The sequence below is a fragment of the Panulirus ornatus genome, chromosome 7 (genome assembly GCF_036320965.1).
Source record: "Panulirus ornatus isolate Po-2019 chromosome 7, ASM3632096v1, whole genome shotgun sequence".
Lineage (NCBI taxonomy): Eukaryota > Metazoa > Arthropoda > Malacostraca > Decapoda > Palinuridae > Panulirus > Panulirus ornatus.
In genome coordinates this window covers 31,843,233-31,858,854 of record NC_092230.1, presented here as the reverse complement: position 1 = coordinate 31,858,854, position 15,622 = coordinate 31,843,233, and the positions used below count along the sequence as shown (strand labels likewise).

Below are 15,622 nucleotides of genomic sequence, written 5' to 3'. Positions count from 1 at the left end.
CAGTCAGGCTAATAGCCTCCTCTGCACGCCTCTTACCGCCGTGGAGATGAAAAGGATTTGCTGATTATTCATTTATTTTGGTCCTCCTTCACAGTGGGTTGCAATCAGGCTGCCTCAACATCATCAGTTCTGGTCCGTTGCCGGCAGTGGGGGGGTCCATATGGGGGTAGGGTACAACCCCACTTAAGCCCCAGTGAGCCAGCAGTTATATTAAAAGGGGGGAAACATCTTCAACGTCATTGTGAAGACAAATTAATAGTCGTTTCTATTTAAGAGTTGAAATAGACCTTTTGAATCTTGGATGAATTAAAAGGGGAAATCTCTTACCACGCAGGAAGTTCGCCACCTCCCCATACCCAACCCCTAACGCGTTTATCAATTTCTTTTTTCTTTTCTTTTCTAAAGCTTTATATAAGATTGTAAATAATGTAAACAAGTCGCAAACACTCTATAAGGACTTGTTCTCCGTTTTCGTATAAAACCAGCGCCATAGCCAAGAACATTGTCCTCACACACTATAACTTCTCCACAATGAAAGAATATTTGTTTTCGGATAAGCAACAGAAAACGCGACTTGGTCAGTTCTGCTGACGCAGGACGTAGACGGGGAAGGGGAACAACTTAAACTAAAAAAGAATGATAAAGGGAAAACTTGCAGAAGGTGTACCTTGAGGAATAAGCTTACCTAAATACGTTCATGTGTTAGCCTTATGTTGTGGGACATGTTCATAGAGGCGAGAATATTAGGTGTTTCAAGGGTTCACAGCGGCCAGAGGCCTGGTATGTATGCTGGCACGCATGCACGACTATCCACACACAAACTAGTTGGAGGCTGACCTGTACGTGGGAGTCGGGAGATCGTAGGGAGGGTACTCAACGAGACTGTACTGTGCTTCCGTTCATGATGATGTAGCCTCGCTAAGGGTGACTTCTCACGTGTGGATTACAGCACACACACACACACACACACACACACACACACACACACACACACACACACACATTGTACCTCACTTCCTGCTCCAGGACTCCGTTTCATGGGGCCCTCCCGCAGTGCTCCGGGGCCACGTCCATTGGGGGCTGGACCATAGTGGTCAGTAAGTGGTATAATGTGTCTGTTGGGTAAGTGCAGGATAGTCAGGGTGTCGGTGCTAATCGTCTGTAGTGTGACAGTTGCATCATGAGCAAGAAGAAGAATCTTGTGTTTGTGCTGGTGGAGAGATAACTGTGGGTCCAGAATACTGACGAGAAAAGATAACTCGTACGTGTCTGGGGAGTAGAGTTTCAGATGTTCTATCTTGTGTGGAGTGGAGTTTACGACTGGGCTGGAGTGGGGGAAGGAGTTATTTAGTGCATGAGGAGTCATTTCAGTGTGAATATGATTTGTCACTGTGGTTTTTTTTTTGGAATGGAATGTGCCAGTATAATTGGTTAACTGAGAGGCAAGGGTGAGCTAGCTGTTCATTATGGCCAGGGGGTTGGTGGTCGATGATGAAGTGTAGGTGAGAGGAGTACAGTATTGGGGATGTAAAGAAGGGATTTTTGTTTCATTGTATAGGTGTTGAACGTTGCTGTCATGTGTACGTACATCCTGGTTTGTGTGTCGCCTTCTAATGTTAGGTACAACTACCATCACACCTGCATGTAAATAGACCCATGAGGGGGATATCATACTATGTAGAAGTAATTTAGTCTTTATGATCCATGTAGAGCAGGTGTCTTGTTCACACACATGCCTTCCTTGCCCTTTAAGTCACTCCACCACACACACCCCGTGGTTCACTCCTGTAACCACCTGGCTCACCCCACACCCCTCTAACACCCCGGATTAACCCCATGCAACTCAGTAACCCCCCCCCCCCTCCACACACACACACACACACACACACACACACACCCTCGACCGCTCCAGCCACCAGACTCACCCAACACCTCCGTCCACAGCGGAGAAGATCGAGCTGTACATCGGGGATGTGGTGCCGGGTCGGGAGGTGGCGCTGTACAACGCACGGTTCGCCCTCCTGGGTTACGTGACGCTCTCGGACAACGAACACTCCCAGTTCAAGGCCCGGGAGCTCAAGTCCGTCACCGTGGAGTGCACCGGCACCTTCCTCAAGATCCTCCTGCACAAGAACCATGTCAACCGCATCAACCTCTTCAACCAGGTGAGCTAACCCACTCATACCACGTCAACACATACCTACCTTACCCGTGACATGTTGACCCACGTCTTACCTCGGGGTTATTATTATTATTATTATTGTTATTATTATTATTATTATTATTATTATTCTTATTATTATTATTATTACCAATATTATCTTTATTATTATTATTATTATTATTATTATTTATGATGGGTATCATTTCCATTTTCTATTTCAATTTTTTGTATTTGTTCAATAGAATGTTATTGTAGTTTGTCATCCATGCGAGACTTTTGAATTAAGAAAAACGTTTCATCCTTAAGGAACCTTGCAGTAGGGAGGGGGGAGTCTTGTATAGCACTGTTGTCCTGTGGAACCTAACCTAACCTGCTGTAGTGTTTGTCATCTCTGGAATTCTATCAGTTTTTCAGGAAATAACAGCGACGTTAATGTATTTTTTCCTTTACCAAACCTTAAAAGGTAATAGTGACCAAATATGTCGTTGGGAGAGCAAGCAAAGTTCACATTGATGGTAAAGGTAAAGGGGTAAGGAATATAGATTATTAGTTCTGGGTATGGACATGAATTGCTAGCTTAACCAAGAATAGACATTTATTCAGAATTATTCCATCTCAGAGATTTGTTAGCCAACGAGAAAATCTTTTTGTGTCGAGGAACAATTTGTTCGTGCAGGAAATTGTTTGTTCATTCTGGTTATGATTAAAATAGTTATTGAGTTTCTCACAGTTTATCTGATATGATTTTTCCCCTGTTTGCAAAGTTAAGGAGCTACTGTGTGTGTATGACAGATGTTCAGCTGGGGAACGACTGTGTTCGTAACACGTACTCGGCCTTTGAGTTCTGGCAGGTGTTCAGCTTTATAAGTGCTGTTTATGACAAGTGTTTAGCTTTATAAAGTGCTGTTTATGAAGTGCTCAGCTGTAGAGATATTGTTTGTAAAAGGTGTTCATCAGTGGAGCTAGTGTTTATGACAGGTGTTCAGCAGTGGAGCTACAGTGTTTATGACAGGTGTTCAACAGTGGAGCTACAGTGTTTATGACAGGTGTTCAACAGTGGAGCTACAGTGTTTATGACAGGTGTTCAACAGTGGAGCTACAGTGTTTATGACAGGTGTTCAGCAGTGGAGCTACAGTGTTTATGACAGGTGTTCAGCAGTGGAGCTGCAGTGTTTATGACAGGTGTTCAACAGTGGAGCTACAGTGTTTATGACAGGTGTTCAACAGTGGAGCTACAGTGTTTATGACAGGTGTTCAGCAGTGGAGCTGCAGTGTTTATGACAGGTGTTCAGCAGTGGAGCTACAGTGTTTATGACAGGTATTCAGAAGTGGAGCTGCTGTGTTAAACCCTTGAGCGCGATGCTACCACCTTCATATATGACGTGTCCTTTGATCGGACCCTCAGGGGGTCAAGTTAGAGGCCAGGCTATCCTTCCCCAGGGTCGTGCTGGCACGATCAAGAGTTTAACTATCGTAAAGGCATTTGAACTCGCTATCTACCCCACCCCAAGGCTACCCTAACGTTGACTTAATGACTCTATCCCCACAGATCGGCCTGGTGGCCATCAATGTCCTGGGTAACGAGGTCGAAGCCAACAACAATAGCGTGTCGCCGGACGGGGAGGGAGGGCAGGTTCCTGGGGGGCGCCACCAGGATGTGCCCCTCTACCACGACCTGGCCTTCGCCATGTACGTGGACACCCAGGTGGCCAACACCATCAGGATGCTCGAGGAAAAGAGAGCCGCTGCTGTGAGAGGTAAGAGGGAGAGGTTGACAGCGGAGGATTAGGTAAGAGGAAGGGTGAGGTCGACAGCGGTGGTTCCCGATGCAGAGCGGCGCCGCGTGACGGGCGTTGAAGTGTCTTGGGCCCCGCCCGGCTGAGGGGGAGGGTGAGGAGGAAGGGGGAGAGGTCGGCTATAGGGTGAGGGAGGGAGTCAGTAGCACTAGCGGATCCACACGGTGAGTGAGCAGGTTAGGTTCTCCTCTTCTTTGCCATGCGTTATATACATAGTGGGAGTGTATATGGTCTCGTAATTATCCTGAACACCTGAAGGACGTGCATAGATGTTAGTTGGTGGATGTAGCTTGACGGCCTCAGTCACCCGACAGTTGATAGGCCTAGAGTCCAACCAACCAGGCTAACCTCGCTTTTGATGGCTGGAACAAGTACAAGAAGTGACTATGCAGTCTTCTCATTCTCTATTCTGTCCATCCCAAATCACCTCACGCCAAATACCTGATGACAGTTAAATGACAAAGTGATTACTTATAGTCTTTTGTTTCGGTGAAATTTCATTTGAAAATATGAAAGACTTGTTACATTGGCATTACCTAGGAAGCTGCCAGCGCTCCAGCTATGGTAACTTTATCTTGCAAATTTATCAACCTGTTATCCGACCTCCAGTAATCGATTGATCCAATTATCCAAAGCTTTTCGGTTAATTGTGTACCTTGTGACCCGTGAGTCACACACCACGGATGTTGTTACCATTGTTTACATGGGTTGGCTGTGGTCGAGCGGTTAGGTTCTCCCTCGCTGGTGATTGTTCATGCTTAGCATAATGCTTGCAGTTCTCCCTCGATCATACTGATAACTAAAATCATCCGGGTACTCGATATTTGGGAATATTCACCCACTCCTGGGTACGATTATTGAAGGTTGAATGGTCCGTGTCGCTGCTTGACAACAGCTGTGTGTATGGTCGCCATTTGTGCCAGTGGCCGCCCCACCCTCAGCCGTCAAGTTTGCCACGCCTCCCGCCGGCGCCAATGAAACTGCATTGGGGGAAAAAAAAATACTGAAGTATCGATTCGGTCTTTTTTTTTCACCTTTATTTTTTTATTGGTTATCATGGAGATGGGACTGAGCAGACTTTTCTGATGTGATTCAGCAAACCTTTGATTGTCCAAGCCAGTATTATTAAATTGATATAGGTTGATCAGTCAATCACCCACGACTGATGACTGCTTAAAATGTTGAGTTATCTCATTGATTAAATGATTAATTACCGATTATCCGACGTGTGTAAGCTGGACAGGTCAGCATTACCTCTGACGTCATGTGCATGATGAACCCCCGTTTCCTCTCATGTCATTGGCTTGATAATGGAAAGTAATATTGCCAACATCACCAGAGAGGCGGTCCATCGTCTCTTACAACGCACCGTGAAATTCCCTGTAAAGACCGGCGAAGGAGAGAGTAAGTTGGGTTAACATACAGAAGAGTGGTATTTACATATCGACCATGGAGGATGAAATGTTTCATGATTAAACGTTTCCCGCGCGCGAGATGAGTCAGACCCCCAGGTGGGTTGCCAGGTGCCACCCGCCACGCTGTCTTCATGCCAGCTTTCCTTGGTTTGCTCGTCACTCTGTTGCCTCTCTCTCTCTCTCTCTCTCTCTCTCTCTCTCTCTCTCTCTCTCTCTCTCTCTCTCTCGGGTTTGGTGTTAGGCAGTCATAAGGCCTCTTCTCCTAACGTATTATTAATCTTCCAGACTTGAATTCTTGAGTGCTCTCCGAACTCAGTGGAAATGCTTCCTCATGTCAGTCTTTTTTTTTTCTCTCCGAGTCCTTTAGTGTCGTGTGTATGTGTATGTTCCTTATGTACACTACTTTGTTGCTGAAGATGTTGCTTCTCGTATCCCTCTTGACGGTTTATAACCAAACTTTGTGTTGGGTCCAGGGAGGGATTTAGATCTGCGGTGGTCTGGTGAAGCAGGACAGTGTGGAGGCCTCATGGTTATCTTCGTGTGGTTTATGTTGCTTACCTTTGTATATTCACTGTGCAGTATTTAATCTGAGGGTTGGATCTCTTTGATATATACGTGTGTTTTGAAGCAACTTATTTGTGGAGCAGAAGCTGCACGCTTTGCGCCATACTTAAACCCAGCCCTGGAACTGAAGGGCTTATTTAGTCTGTGTTGTATGTATATTATCATTAACTTACAATATATATCACAATATGCATGAATGAATTAAGTTTTTGCTGAGAGTAGGTCTGTAGATTATATTTACATATGTTATAGTCTGCCATATTCTATCCTGTGTACTTTTTCTCTAATGCCCATTCTCTCTCATATCCGTTTTCTGTGTCTCGCCCCGCCCAGAGGAACGCTTCGAGTACGCCAATAAACTGAAAGCCGCAGTCACTCAGCTTCGCACGGCGGGGGAACGACTCGGCAAGTACGAGATCGAGAAGAAGCATGCTATAGAGACCGAGAACTACGAGCGTGCCAAGTTGAAGAAGCAGCAGGCCGAGGAATACAGAGAGCAGGTCTACAAGGCCCTAGAAATAGAGGACTTGCTGGAGAGAAAGGGGGTATGTGTTGGTGAATAATTTATGAGTATTTTCTAGTGTGCTAGAGGATGCTGCGAGTAGTTTGTGAGATCATGCAGAAGGTTATTACCCCAGGTGTCTCCCCTCAACCTCTGTTGGCTGATTGAAAGCAGTCCAGAGACAGGGAATTATTGTATGTGTTACATCCTGTCAGCTGAGTGATGATAGACTAAAGCAGATATGCCTTGAGAACCTGGTAATGATCTCGTATGAGCAGCTTTGGAAAAACATATCCTTTCGATATACTGGGGGAAATTTTAAAGGCAGATTCTTATGAAATATGGAGTTAGGTAGATTGACGATTTTGCAGTGACGTGTGCTTCAGCTGATGATGGTGTTAAGAAACAAGGATCATGGAAGGCTGGCAACTATTTAGAGTGAAAGAAAACGCTAACCAGTGAAAAGACGCGTGGCTGAAGGTTTTCTCCACCTTTTTTTTTTTTTTTTCTCCTTTGTTATACTAGTGAGTTTGAGAAGATGGTAAGGTATATCGAGTTGATTATTTTCTGTGTTGGTTTCCTTAGCTTATCAACGTTTCTTGTGATAGATTTTAAACTCAAGTTGATGGAGGGAGAATTCTTCAAAGTTATCAAAAGCTGATTGACGTGCGCAACTTTATAATCCTAAACATACTTATTTACCCTAAATCAGTTGATCGAGTAGGACGATTTAGCAAGGAATTAATTGCTCGACAGAACCTTTATTCCTTCTCCGTAAAGAAAAGAGATTCCCCTCAAAGCCTCTTACAGAAGTGTTTGATGCTCGCATTTCCCGGCCTAATTGCTAAAAGGTTTAATGATATTTGGTAATATAATGATTTTATCCATTTTTACAATTAGTTAACAGAATATTGAGAAGAAAATAAAGGATAGAACTAAGAATATTACATAAAGGGATTTACAGGAACTGTAAATTGGTCGTTGTGGGTTTGAATTTAACGAATTTTCGTAGGACTTGATAACTGGGTCAGGTGGAACGCGTTGATCTGACTGACTGATTGGGAGAAGAGAAAGTCAAAGTTATTTGATGTCCTAAATTGTTTAAATTTGCTGTAAGCTTTAGGAAATAGAAGACTCGTTTCATGACATTTTGACTTGGGTTTATTTTGAAGTGCATCTTTTTTTGTTATTGATGGAACAGTTGCTGTACGTAGAGAAATATGGAAAAGTTATCAGTATCTGTATTTACTCATATTGACTTCATTTCAGCTGATAACGACCGCGTGTCAGTAAAAATGTATTTTTAGCAAAAACTTGGAGTTTGCCTTTACCCAGTGTTGTCGTATTCACCAAGAGTTCGCGGTCATCTATTTTCACGAATGGGTCGTTTACTGAAATGTAGTATAGAGTTGGCCGACATTAACAGCATCTTTCGACATTAAAAAGGAGAACACAGGTGTTACTTCCACCAAGTGAATAACAGTGTTAGGAATCTAAAAACGTAGGAAAGTGCACGTACAGTTGTGGGTGGGTGGGTGTAAACCTGAGTAGGGGGGCTCATATCTTGAGTAAGAAATAGGTGAACAGAATGGTGAATACAGGTGATGATAAGAAATGCGCTGGGAAATGGTAACATCATTATTATTAACGTTGAAAGCTTGTGGCATTTAAGGAAAAGATCGATACTGGTTTTGCTGGTAACTGATGCAGCAGGACTGTCTCATGACTCATCACCTGTGACTCATCGCCTCTTGATTCATCATGTATAAACTAATCTTTCAGCTGTAACTCCTTACTGGTGAGGAACTCACGTGACTCATTTGTTTGACTCATCATCCCCTGATTCATCCCTGGATTCTCTAAGCCAGTCACTTAAATTTTTAACTCGTGACTCATGGGGGGAACTCGACTTGTGACTCAGTTGCGTGATTCATCACCCCTAATCCATCATCTCTGGACCAACCTCGTAATCCATCGTTATAACTTTTTACTCAGGGGGAACTCATCATGTGACTTGTGTCACTCATTTTCCCTGATTCATCACGTGTAATTCTTATGGTTATGACTCATTGGGAACTCATGGACGTTGTAGTCCATGCCTAAATGCATGCGACTCAACCTGAGACTAAAACATGAGTAAGTCATTGCCTTTGAGTGAACAGACTCCCAGGCCCTGGTGTTCATGAAGCACTTCTCATGATATGTAACTGGTGACCGATTCATGTTCACTCACAACTCATGACTCGCTCATGAGTCCTCTGTTGTTCGCTGATGAATGTTACTTGACTGGCGAGTCCAAATGGATTACTTAGGTGTGACGATTCATGAGTCACGAATTTTACTCATGACTCGTCTAGCTTTAGATAATTTATCTCCGATTATGACTTGAAATTGTCATCCATGACCTGGGACCCGTGATGAGTCCTGACTTATCTCATGACCCAAGTCATCCACCTAATGAAACTGATAACTTTGACTCGTAACTTGAATTTTGAAGTGGCTCATATTCTGTCACTCAGGATCGTAACTCATGACTTATGAGGAATTATTCTTCTGGTTTGAATTCTTTCGCAAGGAAGTTGACTACAAAACTGGCATTGCAGGTGAACAAGTGGCGGAAATGCTTGCAAATGCAGGAAAAACGGTAGAGACGACATCTGTCATCATCTTTAGGAACTGATACCTGAGCATCATTTAGGTCACGTCTCCTCAGTCGTGACGTGAGTCTGACGCACTTACTATGGGCCAATCAGTATGCACGTTCATCATCTTCCGGGATCACAGAATCTCCTGGTGCCATCTGGCGCCGGTGAGGTGGGGGTCGGGGATTGGGGGGGAGTTGGCTTTGACGTCAGACGTGGGGAATTCCCCCCTCCTCAAGTGTCGTCAATTATGGCGTGTGAGATGTTGGGGAAAAGGGAGGGTGGGTGGGGAGTGCTGGAAATGATTTCGTTGTGGCGTAGAATTGGACACGGGACAGACGGATCCACGCTGAAAACTTGCACAGACAGTCCGAGAAAAACAGACTAAAGCAAGTGCCTTGTACACAAGCGGCCGCCAAGGTGAAGTGCTAACCTCCCTCTGACTCAGGAGTGTTTGAAGTGATGCCCGGAACCATCTCACAACACCCCCGTCTCCTCGGGCCAGGACCTCCGTCTCAGTAACGCGAAGCTCCCGGGCTAGTCTTCATGTTTCTCTCTTTCCTTCCCGTTCGTCTTTCCCTATTGTCATTGAAGGTCTGGCCTCGCAGGAGGCACCTGTCCCAGACCGGAACCTCTTGCCATTGAAAGAGACAGTCAGGTGGACAGGAGCAGAATGACAATATGTGTGTGTGTGTGTGTGTGTGTGCATACACGTGCTGCTATACTTGTTTGTCTTATCACCCGCATGTACGGTATGGGGAGGGCGTCTCCTACTCGTTTACCCCCATTTCGTAATCTTGGTCTACCGTCACTTGGTAAACATGTGCATGCTGTCAACATCACCATCTCGTCACATTTGTATCCAGTCAGCCATCACCCTGCTGATGTCGCTCTAACTTTCCCGTACAGCTTTCCAGACAAGCTCTCTCTCTCTCTCTCTCTCTCTCTCTCTCTCTCTCTCTCTCTCTCTCTCTCTCTCTCTCTCTCTCTCTCTCTCTCTCTCTCATAAGTCTGTCATTGCCTTTCATGAAGAACTGGTCGCTCTGCACGTTAACCAACTCATCTAGAAACTTGAAGGGTATATTCAAGTCACCCCTTACTCTTCTCTCCTCCATGGTAGGAAACTCGGCGGTCTCCAGGCACTCTATAGCTAAGCACCTTTAAGTCAAGTACCATCTTTTGTTGCTCTCCTCTGGATCCTCTCAATCAGATGTTTGTGCCTCTTTAAGTTCCGTGACCAGAGTTTAGAAGCATATTCCCTCTGATGTACGTAGCGGAGCACTTCCTTGTTCTGATATTACCAGCGGACAGACCGACTCCTGCACACTTCTCCTGACGTGGTGCCACGGTGGCAGATTTGACACATCATTGTCGACTCCCACGTCTTTCTTACACAGACTCCCGTGTCTTGTTTCCTACTTCTTGCTAGCCGTATGAAGGCCATCATTCACTGTATCCTCTTTAATTAGTATTTGCCGTGAATGAATTTCATCAGCCATTTATCAAACCGACATTTGAACATGTCTCGCTCTTCTCGTAAGTTGAAGCAATTTTCATGACCCTTTACTACTCTCATGACTTCTGCATCGTCAGCAAACATCTTGGGTCAAAGATCAGTCCCTCCCTTTGCCATGTCATTTTATACATACCAGGAAGGGCGCTGGTTCCAAGACTGGGGCCTGCAGCACCCCAGTCGTGACCCTCGCTCATTCCCGAGTGTTACTTTGATGTGTATCATATGTTGCCTTACACTGCTATAATCTAACCTGGACAGGATAGATCCAGTTTCTTTACCAGTCGTCAGTGTAGTACAGTGTCAAACACTTCCTAGCACTCTCTTTGGTCTAAAATGAAGCTCATTTTGTTATAGAGATATATTTGTTACACACGACCTTCCCGTAACTCCATGTTGCCTCTCAGGTAGGTGTAATGGCGTATTCATGATTATCATTCTGTAGTATGGGGAAGGAGCTTTACACTCGTGGGACCCCATCCCTGGATTTAATTTTTTTTCATCCAACAGCATACCTTTGTATGTCTCAGTATTCACAATTTCATCCATCATTTTACTCCATTCATCCACAACACTTGTGATATAAAAGTCCTTTATTTCTTTTCCATACTGTTAGAATATTTTAGATATCTTCTAACAAGTGTCTTGCTTTGTTTTACCTTTGGATCTTTTGGAGAACTGCTCGCTTTAGGTGTTTTCATCCTAATTTAAAAAGTTAAAGATTATAGTCAAATCACTCCTTACTTTTCTTTCGTCCAAGGTGAATGGTTTTATGGTTTCTGTTCTCTATGTAACCCGGCTCTCTTGATTCTGGTACCATCTTTGTTGCTCTTCTCTGGACCTTCTCTATTAGCTCTTTATCTTACTTTGATTACAGTGACGAAACTTGAGAAGCCTATTTTAGTTTTGGTTCAATAGATGTGGTGGACACTTTGCTGAATATTTCCTTATCCATATACTTAATACAATTCTTATATTTGCCAGCAGACAGTTGGTCTTCCAAACAATTTTCCATATGTGAGGCTCTGGTGACAGGTGAGGTATTGTTCCCTCATAATTGCTTATGTACGAGTCTGTGAGGGTATATGCTTGCGTGCATTGCTGGACGAGTGATTGCGTGCGTGGGTAGGCGTATGATTATCATTTATGTGGTTACTGTGTGCGTGTTACGAGGGGAGAGTTTTACACTGGTTGTCCCGTCTTCCTAACCTTGTATATATGTACCACGTCTTTTCTCTAGTGTGTGTGTACACACACACACACACACCAGCCCTAGCCAGGTACCCATTTTATCGACCAGCCCCAAGGGGAGGGTTGATGAACAGCTGGATGGACTGTAGACCACCTGCCGTGATCAGGATTCAAACCTATGTGGGTTTGTTCCCAGGCGGCCCGTGCGTGGATGACGACGATCAGTAGCGTTAACCGCTACACCATAAAATTACATGCATGTGTGTGTGGATACATTTATGTGCGTCTGTAGTTGAATGTGCTGTTTCCTATGCATGGATGTGCGTATTCATGTGTGTTCATGTATGAGTATGGGATTGTATTTGCTATGATTTAATTAGCAGTTGGTGTAAAAGTGGAGGGGAAAAGGGGGAGGCATTTTATACTCGTGGGGGCCCCATCTGTTGAACGCTCTAAGATGTCATGCATCTTGCTACATTATTGTTTCATCCCGGTGTTCCCAGGTTCATGACTTACCTTGTTCCGTTCAACTGTTTCTCTCGTCCCATAAGATAAATGTTTTCACATCTTGTCGGACAAATATCTCTGTTAGCTTCCCACTGTGACATCTTTTCCATCTTTCCAAAACCATTTCACTATTGATGTCCTCAAAGGCGTTATGAAATTTGAAGGTTGTCATCAAGTCTCCCCTTACTCTTCTCTCCTTCATGGTGGGAAAACTTTTAACCTCCAGCCTCTCCCTGTAACTTACCACTCTTGAATTCTGGTGCCATATTTTTTGTCTTGTGTAATTTCTATCATTTCTTTGTGCTTACTTGCGGTGACCAGACTTGCGAGGAATATCGTAGGTCAAGTATTACGTACATACAGACGTTGTCGATCATTTTCTATTTCTTTATCTATGTAGCTAAATGCAGGTCGGCTGTATGCCAGCAGACTGTGTTTACAGTCCTCCTGAGGTAGAACTGTGGCCACGGATCAGCAACATCGTCGCCTCCACCGTTCCTCTTATTATATTTCCATCGTAATGATTACCGTAACGAGATCCTCCCTCACCGTGCGCTGCCAGCCCTCGCGACTTTATAGTCTCTGTTGTTGCATTTCAACAGCTGTATGTCAGACCAACCAAGGTGTTCGTGTGGGTCACCTTGTGAGTAGATAGTCATCTTTGTTTAAATCCTTGATGACCTTAGCACCGTACGTAAACATAAACTGGTAGGATTCCATACCTTCAGGTAAGACATTACATAGATCTAGAAGAGGAACGGTACCAGACCAGATCCTTGTGGCACTTCCACTCAGGCTTGTATATTTCAGTAGTTGTTGATAGATCAGCCTCTTCCCATTTCTCCATCATTATCGGCCTTCCTCAAGGTTCTGTCTTATCTCCTACACTTTTTCTCCTTTTTATCAACGATTTCCTTCTACAAATACCCAAATGCCCTCATATACTGACGAGTCAACATTGCAGTCCTCCACATCCTTCACTTCTGCTCCTCCTCCTCCTCTCACTCAGTCTGCATCTCATTTCATCACTACCTCCTCAGTAAACTCAGACTTGGACAGGCTATCTCAGTGAGGTAGACGAAATCTGGTTAAGTTTAATGCCTCCGGGACCCAGTTTCTTGACATCTGTTTATCGAAAATTCCTCGCAGCTTTCATCTCTCCTTTGACGGTTCTGTAATTGCACCTCCTGACTCAAGCTTCGTGAATACCCAACATTCTTTATCTCTTAACTGTCTAAGATGAAGTTATAATAATTAAACAAGAATAAGATAGCTTTTGCGTGGTTTATCGTGTATAAAACAGGGCTCTCCAACTGAAGAACCCCCAAAATCTTTGAATTTCTCACTACTTAATTACGATTACACCAGTTTTATCCCAATTTCACCCCGGTGTAATAGGGCTTCTCGTCCTGGTCCATACCCAAGTGTTTTTTAGCTTCAGTTTAAGGCTTAAAGTTACTTCAACTCATTTTTTTTTTAACTAATAAATTTCACATTTTGTTATGATCAGTTTCAAATAACCTATAGCCTAGTCCCTAACTAAACCAACTTGTATATTTTCGCTCGACCCCATAGTATTATTGTAACATCCACACTATGTAGGGAACCCCACATTACGGAAATAGGTAAGTCTACCTCTGGATAACTGGGAGTCGTGTTTAGATGTCGAAATTTCTGTTCTTTCAAATTATTCATCCGTTTATACAAAGAACTGATCCGTCCTTGAATTGGAGTACTGCTCTCACATCTGAGGTGGTTCTGTCTGTGCATCTTTACTAGACGGAGGTGAGTCGAAAGCGGTTCGACATATCAGCTATCCCAGGCCAACATCAAGACTTGATTCACTTGTCCTACGCAGCAATATTGTTTCATTTTCCTTCTCTTATGGGTATTACTTTGCTTTTTGCTCCCGAGAACTGGCTGTTTGTGTGCCCGTACCATTAACAGGACCACGCAATACTCGGCAAGCTATTGCGTCACATGATTGCTGCGTGTGGCGGCTGGCAGCTCATGGGGGGGAGCCGTTTTTATAACTGTTTCTTTCCCTACACCTCGAAACTTTAGAACTCTCTACCCACTCATGCCTTTCCCAATGCCTTTCCAAATAACTATGACCTAACAGTTTTTTAAAAGACACGTATTTCACTTCCTCTTAAGTTCGTAAATACTTTTCCTTGTCTCTTCTTTTCCGTTTCTGTAACTTCTTAATATTTTGATTAAGTGCCGGCCTTGGTGTAAAGTTTTGCTCGTGGCTAGAACCTCCAACGTGTATATATATATATATATATATATATATATATATATATATATATATATATATATATATATATATATATATATATATATATATATGGCCATTATGTGGCCTTTAAAGCCGGTTGTGCTACCCTTGGATCCAGCCTTTGATCCTCGGGTACCTTCAGTATAGCATGAGTGCAAGGTCGCCTGTTCTGAAAGCTTGCAGTGAGATCAGTGTAATACATACCACTAAGGTGACCTTAAAACGCATTCAAGTCATGCTTGCAATAACCTAAAATTTGGCTCAGACTCTGAAGTACCGACACCCAAAATTCAGTTCCTCGAGGCACGCACAAACACTTGATTATATATATATATATATATATATATATATATATATATATATATATATATATATATATATATATATATATATATTTTTTATACTTTGTCGCTGTCTCCCGCGTTTGCGAGGTAGCGCAAGGAAACAGACGAAAGAAATGCCCCCCCCCCCCCATACACATGTACATACATACGTCCACACACGCAAATATACATACCTCCACAGCTTTCCATGGTTTACCCCAGACGCTTCACATGCCTTGATTCAATCCACTGACAGCACGTCAACCCCTGTATACCACATCGCTCCAATTCACTCTATTCCTTGCCCTCCTTTCACCCTCCTGCATGTTCAGGCCCCGATCACACAAAATCTTTTTCACTCCATCTTTCCACCTCCAATTTGGTCTCCCTCTTCTCCTCGTTCCCTCCACCTCCGACACATATATCCTCTTGGTCAATCTTTCCTCACTCATTCTCTCCATGTGCCCAAACCATTTCAAAACACCCTCTTCTGCTCTCTCAACCACGCTCTTTTTATTTCCACACATCTCTCTTACCCTTACGTTACTTACTCGATCAAACCACCTCACACCACACATTTTCCTCAAACATCTCATTTCCAGCACATCCATCCTCCTGCGCACATCTCTATCCATAGCCCACGCCTCGCAACCATACAACATTGTTGGAACCACTATTCCTTCAAACATACCCATTTTTGCTTTCCGAGATAATGTTCTCGACT

The 15,622-nt window shown here is 43.8% G+C and overlaps 1 protein-coding gene across 2 annotated transcripts in view; it reads left to right on the top strand.

Annotated features, from left to right (window-relative positions):
* Positions 1 to 15,622, top strand: part of LOC139749506 (centrosomal protein of 104 kDa) — a 467,215-nt gene that overhangs the window by 309,395 nt on the left and 142,198 nt on the right. For both annotated transcript variants that reach the window (XM_071663445.1, XM_071663446.1), the window contains 3 exons: positions 1,945 to 2,165; positions 3,714 to 3,921; positions 6,273 to 6,484. In XM_071663445.1, coding sequence (XP_071519546.1) covers positions 1,945 to 2,165; positions 3,714 to 3,921; positions 6,273 to 6,484 — 641 coding nt within the window. The remainder of the gene's footprint in view (positions 1 to 1,944; positions 2,166 to 3,713; positions 3,922 to 6,272; positions 6,485 to 15,622) is intronic.